The 15,171-nt window shown below is 48.5% G+C and overlaps 2 protein-coding genes across 2 annotated transcripts; one reads left to right on the forward strand and one right to left on the reverse strand.

Annotated features, from left to right (window-relative positions):
* Positions 1-27: 27 nt before the first annotated feature.
* Positions 28-8,668, reverse strand: ptenb (phosphatase and tensin homolog B). The gene is made up of 9 exons (XM_010752594.3): positions 8,059-8,668; positions 5,943-6,027; positions 5,529-5,573; positions 5,387-5,430; positions 5,058-5,296; positions 4,760-4,901; positions 4,505-4,671; positions 4,161-4,412; positions 28-3,865 (listed from the first exon to the last, which is right to left on the reverse strand). Exons 1-9 carry the CDS (start codon positions 8,138-8,140, stop codon positions 3,677-3,679), a joined length of 1,245 nt encoding a protein of 414 aa, XP_010750896.1. The 5' UTR covers positions 8,141-8,668; the 3' UTR covers positions 28-3,676.
* Positions 8,669-8,927: 259 nt separating this feature from the next.
* Positions 8,928-15,022, forward strand: atad1b (ATPase family AAA domain containing 1b). The gene is made up of 10 exons (XM_010752592.3): positions 8,928-9,073; positions 9,952-10,202; positions 13,330-13,428; positions 13,530-13,650; positions 13,731-13,931; positions 14,012-14,118; positions 14,206-14,295; positions 14,377-14,427; positions 14,516-14,646; positions 14,782-15,022. Exons 2-10 carry the CDS (start codon positions 10,029-10,031, stop codon positions 14,900-14,902), a joined length of 1,095 nt encoding a protein of 364 aa, XP_010750894.1. The 5' UTR covers positions 8,928-9,073; positions 9,952-10,028; the 3' UTR covers positions 14,903-15,022.
* Positions 15,023-15,171: the final 149 nt, after the last annotated feature.

Here is a 15,171-nt window from a genome sequence, read left to right on the forward strand (position 1 = left end):
TTTGTGAAATGACTGCTGACACACAGATGTTTATAAATAGTTTATTCACCTTTACAGTGTTCTTATTTCATTATAAAACGAGAGGGACAGAAGAAAAGAACCGGGGGGGTCAGTTTAACGTGAAATGTTGATCCATGATGATCCGGGCCGGAGTTCTGCTGAGATTCTGTTTGTCGGAGTACAAAAATGAGTTGACAGATAAAAACACGACAATCATGAACACAAATTCTGGACTGCCGGGCTCAAACTGAACCGCTCCATGAAAGAGTCTGAATCACAACCGTGTACAAGAACCAACAAGAACCACCTGTCGGAACATTTACCTGAAGATTACCGTTATCATTGTAAAGATCGACAGGATAGCAACCACAACTTAGGGTGGCGGAGCTTAGCAGCAACGAACGGGATATTTAACCAACTGTCATCAGAGAGCCCCAACAAGATCCGACCAGAACCGAACCGTCCTCTGTTGTTTTTTTTACAGACAGTAGAGGTGGTTCATGTACACGACTCAAGAGGAACCGTCGAGTCACGGTACGATCACCTGGTGCCTCGGTCCTAAGAGGACTTCCTGTCTCATTCACTTCAATAAAAGCCAAAACCACAAATTCAAGGTGAGTTTACCTTCACCAGAAACACTGCGTGGACAGGACGGAGAGCTGATGTGACACCTTAAGGCAAGAAGCAGGACATGAACATAGACTGTGTTTATCATGAACACGGACCACAATTACTGTTACCATAGACGGTGTTTACCGTGTCATCTCCAAACTACCCAACAATTAAAACATTCAATAAAAGTCTGAGCTTCATTTGGCAGGTTTGTAATTTGACATCAACACAAAGAATTGAAACAACAACGAAGATTTACCGCTGAAAGGGTTGTCTATAACATCATCAACAAGTTGTAACGTCAATTGTAATTCTCAAAAGGTAGATTTAGTAAAGTTTTATTAAAAGCAATAAGTTTAAGGTTCCTCTATGGGGTCACACTCGGCTGATTTCAGTCACAGATTTGAAATGTCGGAACATTACAATGGATGTTTTTACAAATTCTTTGTCTTGTCTGTTTTCTTTCTGGATACATGCCGGAACTTCAAACATCTGATGGAAACTTTGGATCTGATGTCTAATTAAGTCAAATCTGAGTTCAGGAGAAAATCGTCTTTCTGGATCGGCGCTGGTTCTGGTTCTGTTAACTTTCATATTTGTGTCCAGATGGACCTGACACAGCTGAACGAGGATGTGCTGCCGTGACCAACAACTATAAAAAGGTCCAAAGAAAAAGGTAGAGCACCTGAAACAGACGTGGACAGCACCTACCCGGCCTCAAACACCTGAAACCAGTGAACTAGTATGTACAGTACATGACCGCCGCTCAACAAGACACTCAGTGGTATTTCAGTTAAAGGAAGTATCAACCAGTCAACTAGTTTGAGATTCTGGTGCCTCGACTCGACTCCTGATGTGCCAAAGTTACCACAGCACCGACAGAACTGGTTCAGCCTCATTAGATACATTTAAACAGTGTCCTGACCGAACCAAACTGAACTTTAACTGCTGGTTCTGGAGTCCACATCAGTCGACACACCAGTCATGTCTGAAAGGGTTGATGACAGGAAGTGAGCCTAGGCCTGACAGCACCTAACAGGGTTTGAGGACAGAAGTGTTGTTGCTGTAAAATAGCCACAGCTACACAAATAAAGCCTCTGGACAGATCGCCGCTCTGATGACAGCTGCTCCACGCCACGAGTCGAAGATGGACGAACACTTGTGGCTGGTCGAGAGCACCACAGACAGACTACAGGCTCAGCATCAGCTAGCTTAGCTTAGCACCTTCAATCCAACAGGATGACCTGTAGGCCTGGTTAGCTGTTAGCACAAGGCTACAAAAGCTTAAAACCTCAAGATGTGACCACACAGGACGCATTGGATCAGTGGCAACTTCTTGTACTTCTAATGACTTATTTAAGAGTTGAACTTTGCCCTCTGCTGGGCCTGATAAAGACGACGTCATCCTGTGTGATCAGGTCTACGGGGCTGACAACAGGAACTTCAAAACCCGATCCAGAATGTTGAAACCTATGATGAACACCCAGTAACTACAGGACCAACGCAGAGCCAATGACAGGAAGTAGCACCAAATGTTAGGACGGAAATCAGGACTAAAACTTCTACCCACATCTGGAGAATGCTCCAATAAATTTGACTGATTAACCTGACTGTAACGAGAGAAACAAACAAACCTTCAAACTGAGCCTGTAAAACAGCAGCAACACAGCAATCCTTCAAAGTCTGTTGAAACCTCCAACATTGAGTCAGATCTCAAAGCCCAGACGACGACCTTCAATCTTGACGGATCAGAGCACCTGAAGGTTCACGGGTCTCTGTGAAGCCTTGAAGCTGCTCATGATGATGTGATCCCAAAACTGGTGTTACACAATCTAATGTTTAAAATCTCCAAGAAGAAGTGAGTAAATGATTCAGGATCTATGGACAGAGTCATAGTTACAGAGCGCCGACCCTACGAGGCAAACCTCGGGACTCTCAGAACCGGCTGTGGTCATGAAACCTGTTGGAAGCGGCCCAGCTTAGTAGCTCGGTGCACCACCATCGATATCCACAAGGCCTCATCCGGACCTCGAGGTTAAGAGACTCTGAGCTATAGGACTTTCAACAGAACTAGCACACCACCAGCACCGAGCAAGTGTGTGCAAACCCAGCCCACCTGTCTTCCAATGCACATCAAAACCAAGCACCCCCAAAGAGTCGGACTGACCAGGATCCTTCAGTTTGTTCACAGTCGGACCAGACCTGTTCAACAGGAGGTGATTGTTTCTCATCATCACATTCAGATAGGCTTCTCTCTGTGTGCTGCCTCAGCCCAGTCCCGACCAGCCAGAACCGGCTCAGCCTGGTTCAAATATGACAAACCAAACATCGATTCTACACTCAGACCGGCTCGTTTCACTGTCAGTGGACATCGGCAGACATCTTACTGTTAGAACAACCTGATGAAACAGGTATCATGCTGTCTGCTGGTTTGAATGTTTTGTTTGAACCTCTCAGAGCCGAGCGCAGTGGAGTTCCGGTGTTTACAGCAGGTACAGACTGGATTTATCTCAGCTGGTTTTCACATATCCACATCTATTATAGATCCAGGTGGATCTATCATAGATGTGGGTCCAGGTGGATTTGTGAGGACCTGAAGAGTCCGGCATGATCTGACCGAGTTGCACGCAGAGAGAGGAGCTCGCCACAGACTGAGACATGGAGGTCATTCTGACACGGGGATTGTGGGCAGCCAAACAGGGGGATTGTGGGTCAACACTAAAGAAGCCTACTCGTCTTTCAGTTTGTTTATATTCAAGTTTTAAAGTTTTATTTTGAAATCTGTCCATTCTGTCCACTTGACCCCGCCCACTTGTTCAGCCCTGCCCTCCTCACCTCCGACCGTCAGGTCATGTGATTGTCCAGCATCAAGCAGAAGATTGTGGGGGGAGGGAGGATCAGCTGACACACACCGATCTGAGCTCTTCAGAGTCCACAGACTGGATCAGGACTGGTTCTAGACCCGATCAGCTGATCTGAGTCCAGTTCATACCGTGTGTGTGTGTGTGAATGTGTATGTGTGTATATGTATGTGTGTGTGTGTGTGTGTATGTGTGTGTGTGTGTCAGACTTTAGTGATCTGGTTCTGATGGTCCTCTTCGTACGGCTCGTTCTCCGGATCAGAGTCCGTCGTGTCAGAGTACCGGTAGTGATCCGGTTCATTGTCGCTGACGTCCGGCGTCACAGAGGCCGACGTGCTGCTTGTGTCACAGTTCGCTCCTTCCTCCACCGTCTTTGTGAAAAACAGTTTGACCTGAGACACAGAGAGAGAGAGAGTTAGACCACCACGGAGCAGAACCGCCACAGAGAGGAAAGGAAGCACTGAAGCTCCTTTCCTTGTTCAGAGGATTCAAACAGCTCTTATCATGAAGGACACTCAGTGAGGAACCTTTATGAACAAACACACTGTTGGACCGGACCAAACCTGAGGCATGAAAACTAACCTTCTACATGATAAACCACCTATCATACCCCTAGACCTGGTCCATCCCGGATGCCCTGGCCCCCTGCGGTCCCTCCTGGCCAGGCTGAGGGGGGACAGGACTTACCTTAAAGTTGGGGGAGAAGTTCCTGTTGGCCTTGTCCTTGTTGGCCTTGTCCAGGTCGTTCTTGGTCAATGTCAGAACCAGGTAGTCCCGGTCACTGGTCTCTCCTCCCGGCACTGTCCCCAGGTTCTGGTTCTGGTACATCCTGTCAGCCGGTTCCCTTGGTGTCCCGGCGCTGCCATTCTCCAGCCTGTCAAGGTTCTCCTCTGGCCCGGGGATGAAGAACGTGTTGACCCAGAAGTGGAACATCTTTTCCTGGAAGGAGAATGACAAGTGAGTAAGGCTCCGCCCCTCATGAGGTAAGGTGAGTACAGGTGTGAACAGGTGTGCTCCGGCCCCGTCCTCACCTTCTTCATCATCTTGTTTTGCTTGTGGAAGAACTCCACCTTGATGTCGCCACAGACAGGAAGTGGCTGAGGAAACTCGAACAGCATCAGTTTGTCTTCACGCCGCGTATGGGCGGAGCTAGATGTATGAATCTTCACCTTTAACTGGTACACGACGAACTGAGGGTCTGAACCACAGACAGGCAGAGAGACAGACAGGTCAGAGATAGAAACAGGCAGAAAGAGAGACAGTTACAGACAGATAGCCTGTCTTACTGCAGGTTCCTCCGGTGAACATCGGGATGGTTTCAAACAGCATCTTGTGGAAGAGCAGAGCGACAGGTTTGTAGAGCAGCTGGTTCCTCAACAGGAAGCTGTAGTAGATGACGTAACGCCGTTGACTGGGGATGGTCACGCCCTGAACACACACACAGACAGTGTGAGATCATCAGGCCTTAAATGTTTAAATATGGAAATAAGACATGACCTCATTTCAACCTCAGAAACACAAAACAACCAACCAGGGCTATGGGTACTTCACAGCGGAATAGATACTGAATAGGGGCACGGGTACCTTCTTGTCCCGCGTGCGGACCTCTCCGTAGAAGTCCAGAGCCTCCTGTGCCTCCTGAAACTTGCCACGGTGCAGCAGGTAGGCGCAGATCATGACGCCGGTGCGACCTTTTCCCGCCTTGCAGTGGATGGCGGCCACGTGCTGCTCGTCCTCGCTCAACCACTTGTCCAGGTCCTCGCAGAACGGCTTGATCAGCTCCAGCTGGGGCGGGTTGTGGTCCTCAAACGGGTACTGAGCGACTGTCGGAGGGACACAAACACAACCGTGAGGCACAAACCGGACCAAAGACCCAGGCAAGTCTTTGACCTCACAACAAAGGATTCTCTCACCTCGACAGTTGAACTTTGCTGTGTCGTAATGTCGTTCCGCACACCTGTGGATAGACGGACACATGTTATATTCGCCTGACGGCTATTGTTGGTCAGACCAGACTGGACCAGTTCAAACAAACTAAATGTGAATCAGACTTACAGGTTGTAGATCTTGTAGTGATTCTTGTGCTTCGAGTCTAAAAACCTGAAAGAAACAGACAAGTTCATATTTCAGATGTTCCACTGTCTTTGAACGCAGCATGTCAGGAACACTTGTCAGGACTCAGGACCGAACAGAACCTCAGATCCAGTGTCCAGTCTAACAGTGAATACAGCAGCCTACTGAGGTGGTTTTCTTGTCGGGTTTGGCTCCTGGCATCCCGGGCTGAGTCAGTTCAGTTAGCTACACGGCTGACTGAGCTAACCTCAGTTAATGCTTCACTACTGATCAATGTTTCCATCACTAAGTCTGTGAATCACCTCGATACTGTAACATTATTCCCTGTTGGTCTCAGAGGCTGTGCTCCAACCCGGTCCGGCTGCGGAGCCCTCACGAGTAGTGAAGACATCTTACCGTACAACATCATCAATGTTGTTCCTGTAGACACCCTCCAGACGCTCGGCGGGAAACCCCATCGCAATGATGTTTGGATAAATGTCTGATGACAGGTTAACGATCAATACGACACACCTGGAGGTCACATGACGACGCAACTTTCAGAGAACAGGTGAGGTCACATTGCTATGGAGAGGACTGCCACAACTGCCACCTTTGTCCAAACATCAACCGCAGAGTGATACGTGCACGTTGTCCAACAACACAGACACAGCAACAATAAGTCAACGACACATGACAGCAACAATCAATCAACGACACAGCAACAATCAATCAACGACACAGCAACAGCAACAATCAATCAACGACACATGACAGCAACAATCAATCAACGACACATGACAGCAACAATCAATCAACGACACAGCAACAATCAGTCAACGACACAGCAACAATCAACGACACACGACACAGCAACAATCAACGACACGACACAGCAACAATCAATCAACGACACCGCAACAATCAACGACACGACACAGCAACAATCAACGACACAGCAACAATCAACGACACGACACAGCAACAATTAACGACACAGCAACAATCAACGACACAGCAACAATCAATCAACGACACAGCAACAATCAATCAACGACACAGCAACAATCAACGACACACGACACAGCAACAATCAACGACACAGCAACAATCAACGACACAGCAACAATCAGTCAACGACACACGACACAGCAACAATCAGTCAACGACACACGACACAGCAACATTCAGTCAACGACACAGCAACATTCAGTCAACGACACAGCAACAATCAGTCAACGACACAGCAACAATCAGTCAACGACACAGCAACAATCAGTCAACAACATAGACACACATCAGTTGAACACCTTCATCTACCAAGCCGGGTCAGAACTGATCCGCCAAATCATCTGTACAGGTAAACGTCTCATGAAGGTCTGTCTGTCTGTCGGTGAGCAGCCTGTCTGTCTGTCTGTGAGCAGCCTGTCTGTCTGTCTGTCTGTCTGTGAGCAGCCTGTCTGTCTGTCTGTGAACAGCCCGTCTGTCTGTCTGTCTGTGAACAGCCCGTCTATCTGTCTGTCTGTGAACAGCCCGTCTGTCTGTCTGTCTGTCTGTCTGTGAACAGCCCGTCTGTCTGTGAACAGCCCGTCTGTCTGTTTGTCTGTGAGCAGCCTGTCTGTCTGTTTGTCTGTGAGCAGCCTGTCTGTCTGTCTGTTTGTCTGTGAGCAGCCTGTCTGTCTGTCTGTCTGTCTCTGTCTGTCTGTGAGCAGCCTGTCTGTCTGTCTGTCTGTCTGTGAGTAGCCTGACTGTCTGTTTGTCTGTGAACAGCCTGTCTGTCTGTTTGTCTGTCAGCAGCCTGTCTGTCTGTCTGTCTGTCTGTCTGTGAGCAGCCTGTCTGTCTGTCTGTCTGTCTGTCTGTGAGCAGCCTGTCTGTCTGTCTGTCAGCAGCCTGTCTGTCTGTCTGCCTGTCTGTGAACAGCCCGTCTGTCTGTCTGTCTGTGAACAGCCCGTCTGTCTGTGAACAGCCCGTCTGTCTGTTTGTCTGTGAGCAGCCTGTCTGTCTGTTTGTCTGTGAGCAGCCTGTCTGTCTGTTTGTCTGTGAGCAGCCTGTCTGTCTGTCTGTGAGTAGCCTGACTGTCTGTTTGTCTGTGAACAGCCTGTCTGTCTGTGAACAGCCTGTCTGTCTGTGAACAGCCTGTCTGTCTGTTTGTCTGTAAGCAGCCTGTCTGTCTGTTTCTCTGTGAGCAGCCTGTCTGTCTGTTTGTCTGTGAGCAGCCCGTCTGTCTGTCTGTCTGTCTGTCTGTGAACAGCCTGTCTGTCTGTGAACAGCCTGTTTGTCAGTGAGCAGCCTGTCTGTCTGTGAACAGCCTGTTTGTCAGTGAGCAGCCTGTCTGTCTGTTTGTCTGTGCGCAGCCCGTCTGTCTGTGCACAGCCCGTCTGTCTGTCTGTCTGTCTGTCTGTCTGTCTGTGAGCAGCCTGTCTGTCTGTCTGTTTGTCTGTGAGCAGCCTGTTTGTCTGTGAGCAGCCTGTCTGTCTGTCTGTCTGTCTGCACGGAGCTAACGTTAGCCGCATGCTAACATAGGAAGGATACAGGTCAGGTCCAGGTCGAACCCGTCCTCCTGGTACCGTCTCTTATTCCTGCTGACTATCTCCTTGAAAAAGGCGGCGGCCATGATGGACGTGTCCGGTGAGCTCCGTGAATGATGAGAAAGGACCGGTACCGGTACCGGACTCGTCCGTGCCCGCTCAGGAGCCGGGAGAGAAGCTAACTGGGACAGCTAGCCCGGAGCTAGCAGCAGAAGGTCGCAGTTTAAATGTCTCAGATTAATTAATGAGTCCAATCAGAACAAAAACCCGTCCTAACGGGCAAATGTGTCCCGTTAACCGCCCTCCTCTGCCGCCCTGCGAGCTCCGGGTGGCCAGTAGCTAGCCGGCCTTTAGTTGACAGGTAGGCCGGCGGTCGGTGCTGTTTTCTGGGTCAGAACAAGGGGGCGTCGGGGCCTCCTCCCTGCTCCCGCCGCGGGCCGGGGCTTCCAGGTCCCCCGCCTGGAGACAAAACCATCCGCCGTTTGACTCCCGGTGAAGCTCCAGCCCTCTAGACGTCGGATGGATCCTGCTGGACGGTTCGGCCTCGCCGTGACTGGACGCGGATCGCCGGAGAAAATCTCCCCGAGTCCTTTGAGCGGATCAAGTCAAGCTGGAGGCCGGAACACGGCCCGCATCCGGACGGCCACTTCAAAATAAAGCTCCGGTCTGTTGGCTGATGAAATAAGAAGAGTGCTGACGTCATGTAGCTTTTATTTTGATAAGACACGCCATTTCCTGATGTGACGCCACTCTGTCTGTCTTGATGACTGAAGCACGATGACGTCACAGATACTGACGTCACAGAGTGGCAGAATCCCAGCATAAACTTTTATTTTGACACTCGTTGACGAAACGATGCTTTTACTTAGACGTAGGCTTCCTGTTCTAACCGGAAGTGCAGTGGCGTCTCGCTCCGGTCCTGCAGGGGGCAGCAGTGAGTCTAACAGCCGAAGAAGAGAGACCGGCAGCCCGCTGCTCGATTCCCGGAGACCGAGCCGGAGAACCGGAGAACCGCAGAGGTAAGAGCCGCTCACTGTCCCCGCAGACACCGAGTCGGTGTCGTTTCGCCCCGCAGCTTCCCCGGTGCGGTCGGTGCGGTCCGCCGGTCACGTGTCAGTTCATCCGGCGAGGAGCCGCGAAGGTCAAGCTAATGCTAACGTTAGCACCGAGCTGACACGGTCCTTCCGGTTTCATAACGCGGGACACCCGGGGGTCCAAGCTGAGGTCCGAGGACACCCGGGGGGTCCGAGGACACCCGGGGGTCCAAGCTGAGCTCCGAGGACACCCGGGGGGTCCGAGGACACCCGGGGATCCAAGCTGAGGTCCGAGGACACCCGGGGGTCCAAGCTGAGGTCCGAAGATCTCCGGCGTGTTGGAGTCCACTGACAGACCACTGACTGTCCGTGACATGAAACACAACCTGCAGTTCCTCTAACGTCCACTTGAGGCTGGCTCCAGAAGTGAGTCAGTCTCCATAAGTCCCCATGTCCAAATGTCCAACTTCACAGCAGAAATAAACATGTTTACAGCCTGGTACAAAAAACAGTTTTGGTCTCTGTAGCTAATTTCCCCGTTCATGACAACTGTACTGAGGGTGAATTTATATACAACTCACCTGTTCACATTATATTAAGGCTTAAAGTTATGCAGGGTTAGGAGCGTGGACGCTTTGACTGACAGGTGGGCGTGATTACAGGCCATTCAGCCCGCCACAGGTCAGCTGATCATCACGTCTATGACCATATATAGAGTCAGTACATCCAACATGGCCGCTGCATAGTCAGAAACCTCTGTGACATCACTGTGTCCATTCTTTACACTGTTACTGGTTCTGACCCGATCTGTCAGAACTTGTTTGTTTCAAATGTCTGAATGAAGTGTTCTGATTGGTCTGCAGCCCTGCCTGGACTTCCTGTCTAACTTCCTGTGCGACCTCCTGTACTGTCTCTTACTTCCTGTGTGGCGGACCCGACCATGGATCTGAGTAAGGTTCCAGCTGAGAACATCGCCCGTCCTCTGGGCAGGAACGAGGTCATCGGCCTGCTCTTCCGTCTCACCATCTTCGGTGCCGTCACATACTTCACCATCAAGTGGATGGTGGACGCCATCGACCCAACCAGGAAGCAGAAGGTGGAGGCTCAGAAACAGGTGAGAGGGGGGCGGGGTTTAAAACCAGATGAGACGTGTCAGTGCTGAGAGGTGGAGTCAGCTGATGAACGTCATCAAATCAAATCAAATCAGATCAGATTTTATTTGTACAGCCCAAAGTCACAAAGTCCATTTTCCTCTGAGGCTTTACAATCTGTACAGGGAGTGACACCCTCTGTCCTTAGACCCTCGGTTCCAGTGAGGAAAAACTTGCCCACAAAAACCTTTAACAGGGAAAAAAGGTGGAAGAAACCTCAGGAAGAGCCACAGAGGAGGGATCCCTCTCCCAGGACGGACAGACGTGCAATAGATGTCACATGTACAGACAGACAGAGTCCCCCGGCAGTCTAATCCTATGGCAGCATAACTAAGGGATGACCTGAGCCAGCACTAACTATAAGCTCTGTCAAAAAGGAAAGTCTTAAGCCAACTCTTAAAGGTGTTGACCGTGTCTGCCTCCTGAACCCAGAGTGGTAGTTTGTTCCACTGATCAAAAACAGCTCCAAGATTCTTTACGGTGGAGCTGGAGGCCAGGGTGATCCCATCCAAAGTAACTAAGTCTCTAGAAAGAGAGTTTCTGAGGTGTTTGGGTCCGATTACAAGAACTTCAGTTTGTCTGAAATTCACATCAGAAAATTGTAGGTCATCCAACTTTTTATATCCTTAGAGCATGCTTGGAGTTTAGTTAACTGATTGGTTGCATCAGGCTTGATTGATAAATATAATTGGGTGTCGTCAGCATAACAGTAAAAATTAACGGAATGATCCTCGCTGAATCCTCGTTGAACAACTTTTGCAAACAGCAATGCTGTTATCTTCTGCCACTATGAAAAACGACCACACTGGTGAAGACATGTTCATTATTAGTCTGGTAGAGGTGAGGCCAGGCTTGGGTCCTGCCAATAAGGCACGATAGCTTTTGGGGCTACTCGGCCTGCAAACAAATTCCCCAATTTCATCAATTTATTGTATTTATCGGGTCGATTAAAAAATGACGTCATTTCTTCCCATATTGGCCGATATTTTATCGGTCCAATAAATATCGTGCATCCCTACTACTACTAAGAAGAGGTTTAATTACAGCTAAATTAAAGGACTGTGGTACATATCCTGATAATAAAGACAGATTAATATCCAATAAAGAATGACTAACTACAGGTAAAACATCCTTGAGCAGCCTGGTTGCGATGGAGTCTAAGAGACAGGTTGACGGCTTAGCTGCAGAAATGATTAAAGTTATTTGATGAAGGTCGATGGGAGAAAAAGAGTCTAAATACATATCAGGTTTTACAGCTGTTTCCAAACTTGCTGTATCAGAATGCAGATCAATGTCTGTTGAGGGCAAGAGGTGATGGATTTTGTCTCTAATAGTTATAATCTTATCATTAAAGAAGCTCATGAAGTCATTGCTACTTAGACCTAAAGGAATAGATGGTTCAGTAGAGCTGTGATTCTCTGTTAGCCTGGCTACAGTGCTGAAGAGAAACCTGGGGTTGTTCTTATTCTCCTCAATTAAAGAAGAGTAATAGGCTGCTCTGGCATTACGGAGAGCCTTCCTGTATGTTTTGAGATTATCTTGCCAGACTAGATGAGATTCTTCCAGAGGCAAACTGGACGCCGGCCCCGTTTTTAAATTAATTTCAGTGTGGGTCATGTGTTGGGGAGGGGACCAGAGAAAACTACGGAGTCTGACATCGTTTTGGCGTATGCACACACCAATGACATTAATTTTAGTGACCTCCGATTGGCGTAACCGGGTGTCATTACCGCCGACGTGAATAACAATCTTACTGTATTTACGTTTATCTTTAGCCAGCAATTTCAAAAAAGTCTCGATGTCGCCCGCTCTGGCCCCCGGGATGCATTTAACTATGGCCCCCGGTGTCGCTAACTTCACGTTTCGGACTATGGAGCTGCCAATGACCAGAGTTGGCCTCTCAGCGGGTGTGTCGCTGAGCGGGGAAAATCTGTTTGAAACGTGGAGTGGTTGGTGGTGCACCGTGGGCTTCAGTTTGGGGCTATGCCTCCTTGGATCAGTCACCCAGCCTCCCGGCTGCTCGGGAACTACCGGGGGACGGCGAGCTGAAGCTACCTGCTACAGGGGACTGGCTAACTATCTGAGCTACTGACTGTTCGGTGGTGCGGTACCATGCCTATAACTCACTGACCCTCGCCTCCAGAGCTACAAATAAACTACATTTATTACAAGTACCGTTATCACTAAAGGAGGACGAGGAGTAACTGAACATGTGGCACACAGGACAGGAGAGAGCAGGAGAGGAGGGAAGAGGAGAGAAGGAGAGAGAAGCCATTGCTACAGCTAGGCTAGTTGTGTCAGTAAAGTTCAGAGATGTTCGTGCACAGACAGACAGTCTGATACTGTAGAGATATGTAGATAATGAAGGGATATGTAGATAGTGTAGGGATATGTAGATAGTGTAGGGATATGTAGATAGTGTAGAGATATGTAGATAGTGTAGAGATATGTAGATAGTGTAGAGATATGTAGATAGTGTAGGGATATGTAGATAGTGTAGGGATATGTAGATAGTGTAGGGATATGTAGATAGTGTAGGGATATGTAGATAGTGTAGAGATATGTAGATAGTGTAGGGATATGTAGATAGTGTAGGGATATGTAGATAATGTAGAGATATGTAGATAATTGGGGATATGTAGATAATTGGGGATATGTAGATAATGAAGGGATATGTAGATAGTGTAGAGATATGTAGATAGTGTAGGGATATGTAGATACTGTAGAGATATGTAGATAGTGTAGGGATATGTAGATAATGTAGAGATATGTAGATAATTAGGGATATGTAGATAATTAGGGATATGTAGATAGTGTAGAGATATGTAGATAGTGTAGAGATATGTAGATACTGTAGGGATATGTAGATAATGTAGGGATATGTAGATAATGTAGGGATAATTAGATAGTGTAGAGATATGTAGATACTGTAGAGATATGTAGATAATGTAGAGATATGTAGATAATGTAGGGATATGTAGATACTGTAGAGATATGTAGATAATGTAGCAACACCGATAATAAGTCACAGACACGCTGACCGTAAAGTGACGTCCTGTGTCATATCAGATCATGTGTGACGTGTTTCAGGCAGAGAAGCTGATGCGTCAGATCGGAGTGAAGAACGTGAAACTGTCAGAGTACGAGATGAGCATCGCCGCTCACCTGGTCGACCCGCTCAGCATGCACGTAAGAACTACTTCCTGTTCACACAGGTGACTGCTCCTGATTGGATGGCAGTACAGATGTTTCCTAGCAACAGATTGTTTCATGTGTGTGCGTGTGTGTAGATCACGTGGCGTGACATCGCTGGTCTGGACGAAGTGATCACAGAGCTGAAGGAGACAGTCATCTTACCTGTTCAGAAGAGACACCTGTTCCAAGGATCTAGACTGCTGCAGCCGCCTAAAGGTCAGTGACATCACTGTGACATCATCACTGTACACTGTAATGTCATCACTAACCATACTTCCCTGTTGCCATGGTAACAGGTGTGTTGCTGTACGGGCCGCCGGGCTGCGGGAAAACACTGATCGCCAAGGCGACGGCGAAGGAAGCAGGGTTTCGTTTTATCAACCTGCAGCCGAGCACGCTGACGGACAAATGGTACGGAGAGTCCCAGAAGCTCGCCGCTGCCGTCTTCTCATTGGCTGTCAAACTGCAGCCGTCAATCATCTTCGTCGACGAGATTGGTGAGTGAATACAGGGCTAGCTGTTTCCACCCGCTTACAGTCTCTATGCTAAGCTAAGCTAACAGGAAGTCACATGACAGATTCGTTTCTGAGGAGTCGATCGAGCTCCGACCACGAAGCCACTGCCATGATGAAGGCGCAGTTCATGAGTCTGTGGGACGGGCTGGACACAGACACACACTGCCAGGTACACACACACACACACTCACAGAGCTCAGTGCATCATTGGTAATCCTCCTCATATACATACAGTAGCTTTATACCTGTCTCTCAGGTCATCATCATGGGGGCCACTAATCGTCCTCAGGATCTGGACTCGGCCATCTTGAGGAGGATGCCGACCCGTTTCCACATCAACCAGCCTGTAAGTACACAGGAAGTGATGTCATCACAGTCAGGACAGGAAGTGACCTCACTGATGATGTCATTGATGTTTGTTCTGCAGAGTATGAGGCAGCGAGAGCAAATCCTGAAACTAATCCTGGAGAACGAGAGCGTGAGTCTGTCTGTCTCTCTGATTACCTGTCTGTCTGCCTCTCTGATTACCTGTCTGTCTGCCTCTCTGATTACCTGTCTGTCTGCAGGTGGACCGCTCAGTCGACCTTGTTGATGTTGCCAAGGAAACGGAGGGTTTTTCAGGAAGTGACCTCAGAGAGATGTGTCGTGACGCCGCCTTGCTGTGTGTGCGAGACTTCGTCCACATGCAGAGCGACAGGTACGTGTTACCATGACGACGGGGAACACCTGAACCTTCAAAATAAAGCTGTCAAACTTGAAACACAGATTTATTATTTAACTGAAACTTCAATATTTTTAATCTCTTGTCTGTCTGTCCTCCTTTCTGTCTCAGTCCCTCAGAGGACTTCATCCGTCCGATCCATCAGTCTGACCTCCAGAGGTCAATCGGTAAGATGAAGAGGTCGAAGTCAGCGGGCGGACACGGCCCCCTGCTGCACGCTGCTCTGGACTGAACATGCCGAACACATGACACCCTGCTACTTGCCGATCACATGATCACTTCAGAATTTTTATTTGAAGCAGCTGATTGTTGTAGTTTTTTTGTTCTGTCGATAAAGTTTCTTCAACACCAACAAACAGACTCCACCTGCTGAATTCATCATGTCTGTACCATACCTGTAAATGTGAAAGGAACATTTAAATAACGTACATGTGTGTGTGCGTGTGTGTGTGTGTGTGTGTGTGTGTGTGTGTGTAAATATTAAAATCATGAAATATCCAA

Source organism: Larimichthys crocea, unplaced genomic scaffold (genome assembly GCF_000972845.2).
Source record: "Larimichthys crocea isolate SSNF unplaced genomic scaffold, L_crocea_2.0 scaffold83, whole genome shotgun sequence".
NCBI lineage: Eukaryota > Metazoa > Chordata > Actinopteri > Sciaenidae > Larimichthys > Larimichthys crocea.

Coding starts and splice junctions, on each gene's coding strand:
- ptenb (XM_010752594.3), bottom strand. CDS start 8,140: ATGGCCGCCGCCTTTTTCAAGGAGATAGTCAGCAGGAATAAGAGACGG. Junction 4,672..4,759: donor GTTCACCGGAGGAACCTGCA/GTAAGACAGGCT, acceptor TCTGTGGTTCAG/ACCCTCAGTTCGTCGTGTAC. Junction 3,866..4,160: donor ACTTCTCCCCCAACTTTAAG/GTAAGTCCTGTC, acceptor TCTGTGTCTCAG/GTCAAACTGTTTTTCACAAA.
- atad1b (XM_010752592.3), top strand. CDS start 10,029: ATGGATCTGAGTAAGGTTCCAGCTGAGAACATCGCCCGTCCTCTGGGC. Junction 14,296..14,376: donor GTTTCCACATCAACCAGCCT/GTAAGTACACAG, acceptor TTTGTTCTGCAG/AGTATGAGGCAGCGAGAGCA. Junction 14,428..14,515: donor TAATCCTGGAGAACGAGAGC/GTGAGTCTGTCT, acceptor GTCTGTCTGCAG/GTGGACCGCTCAGTCGACCT.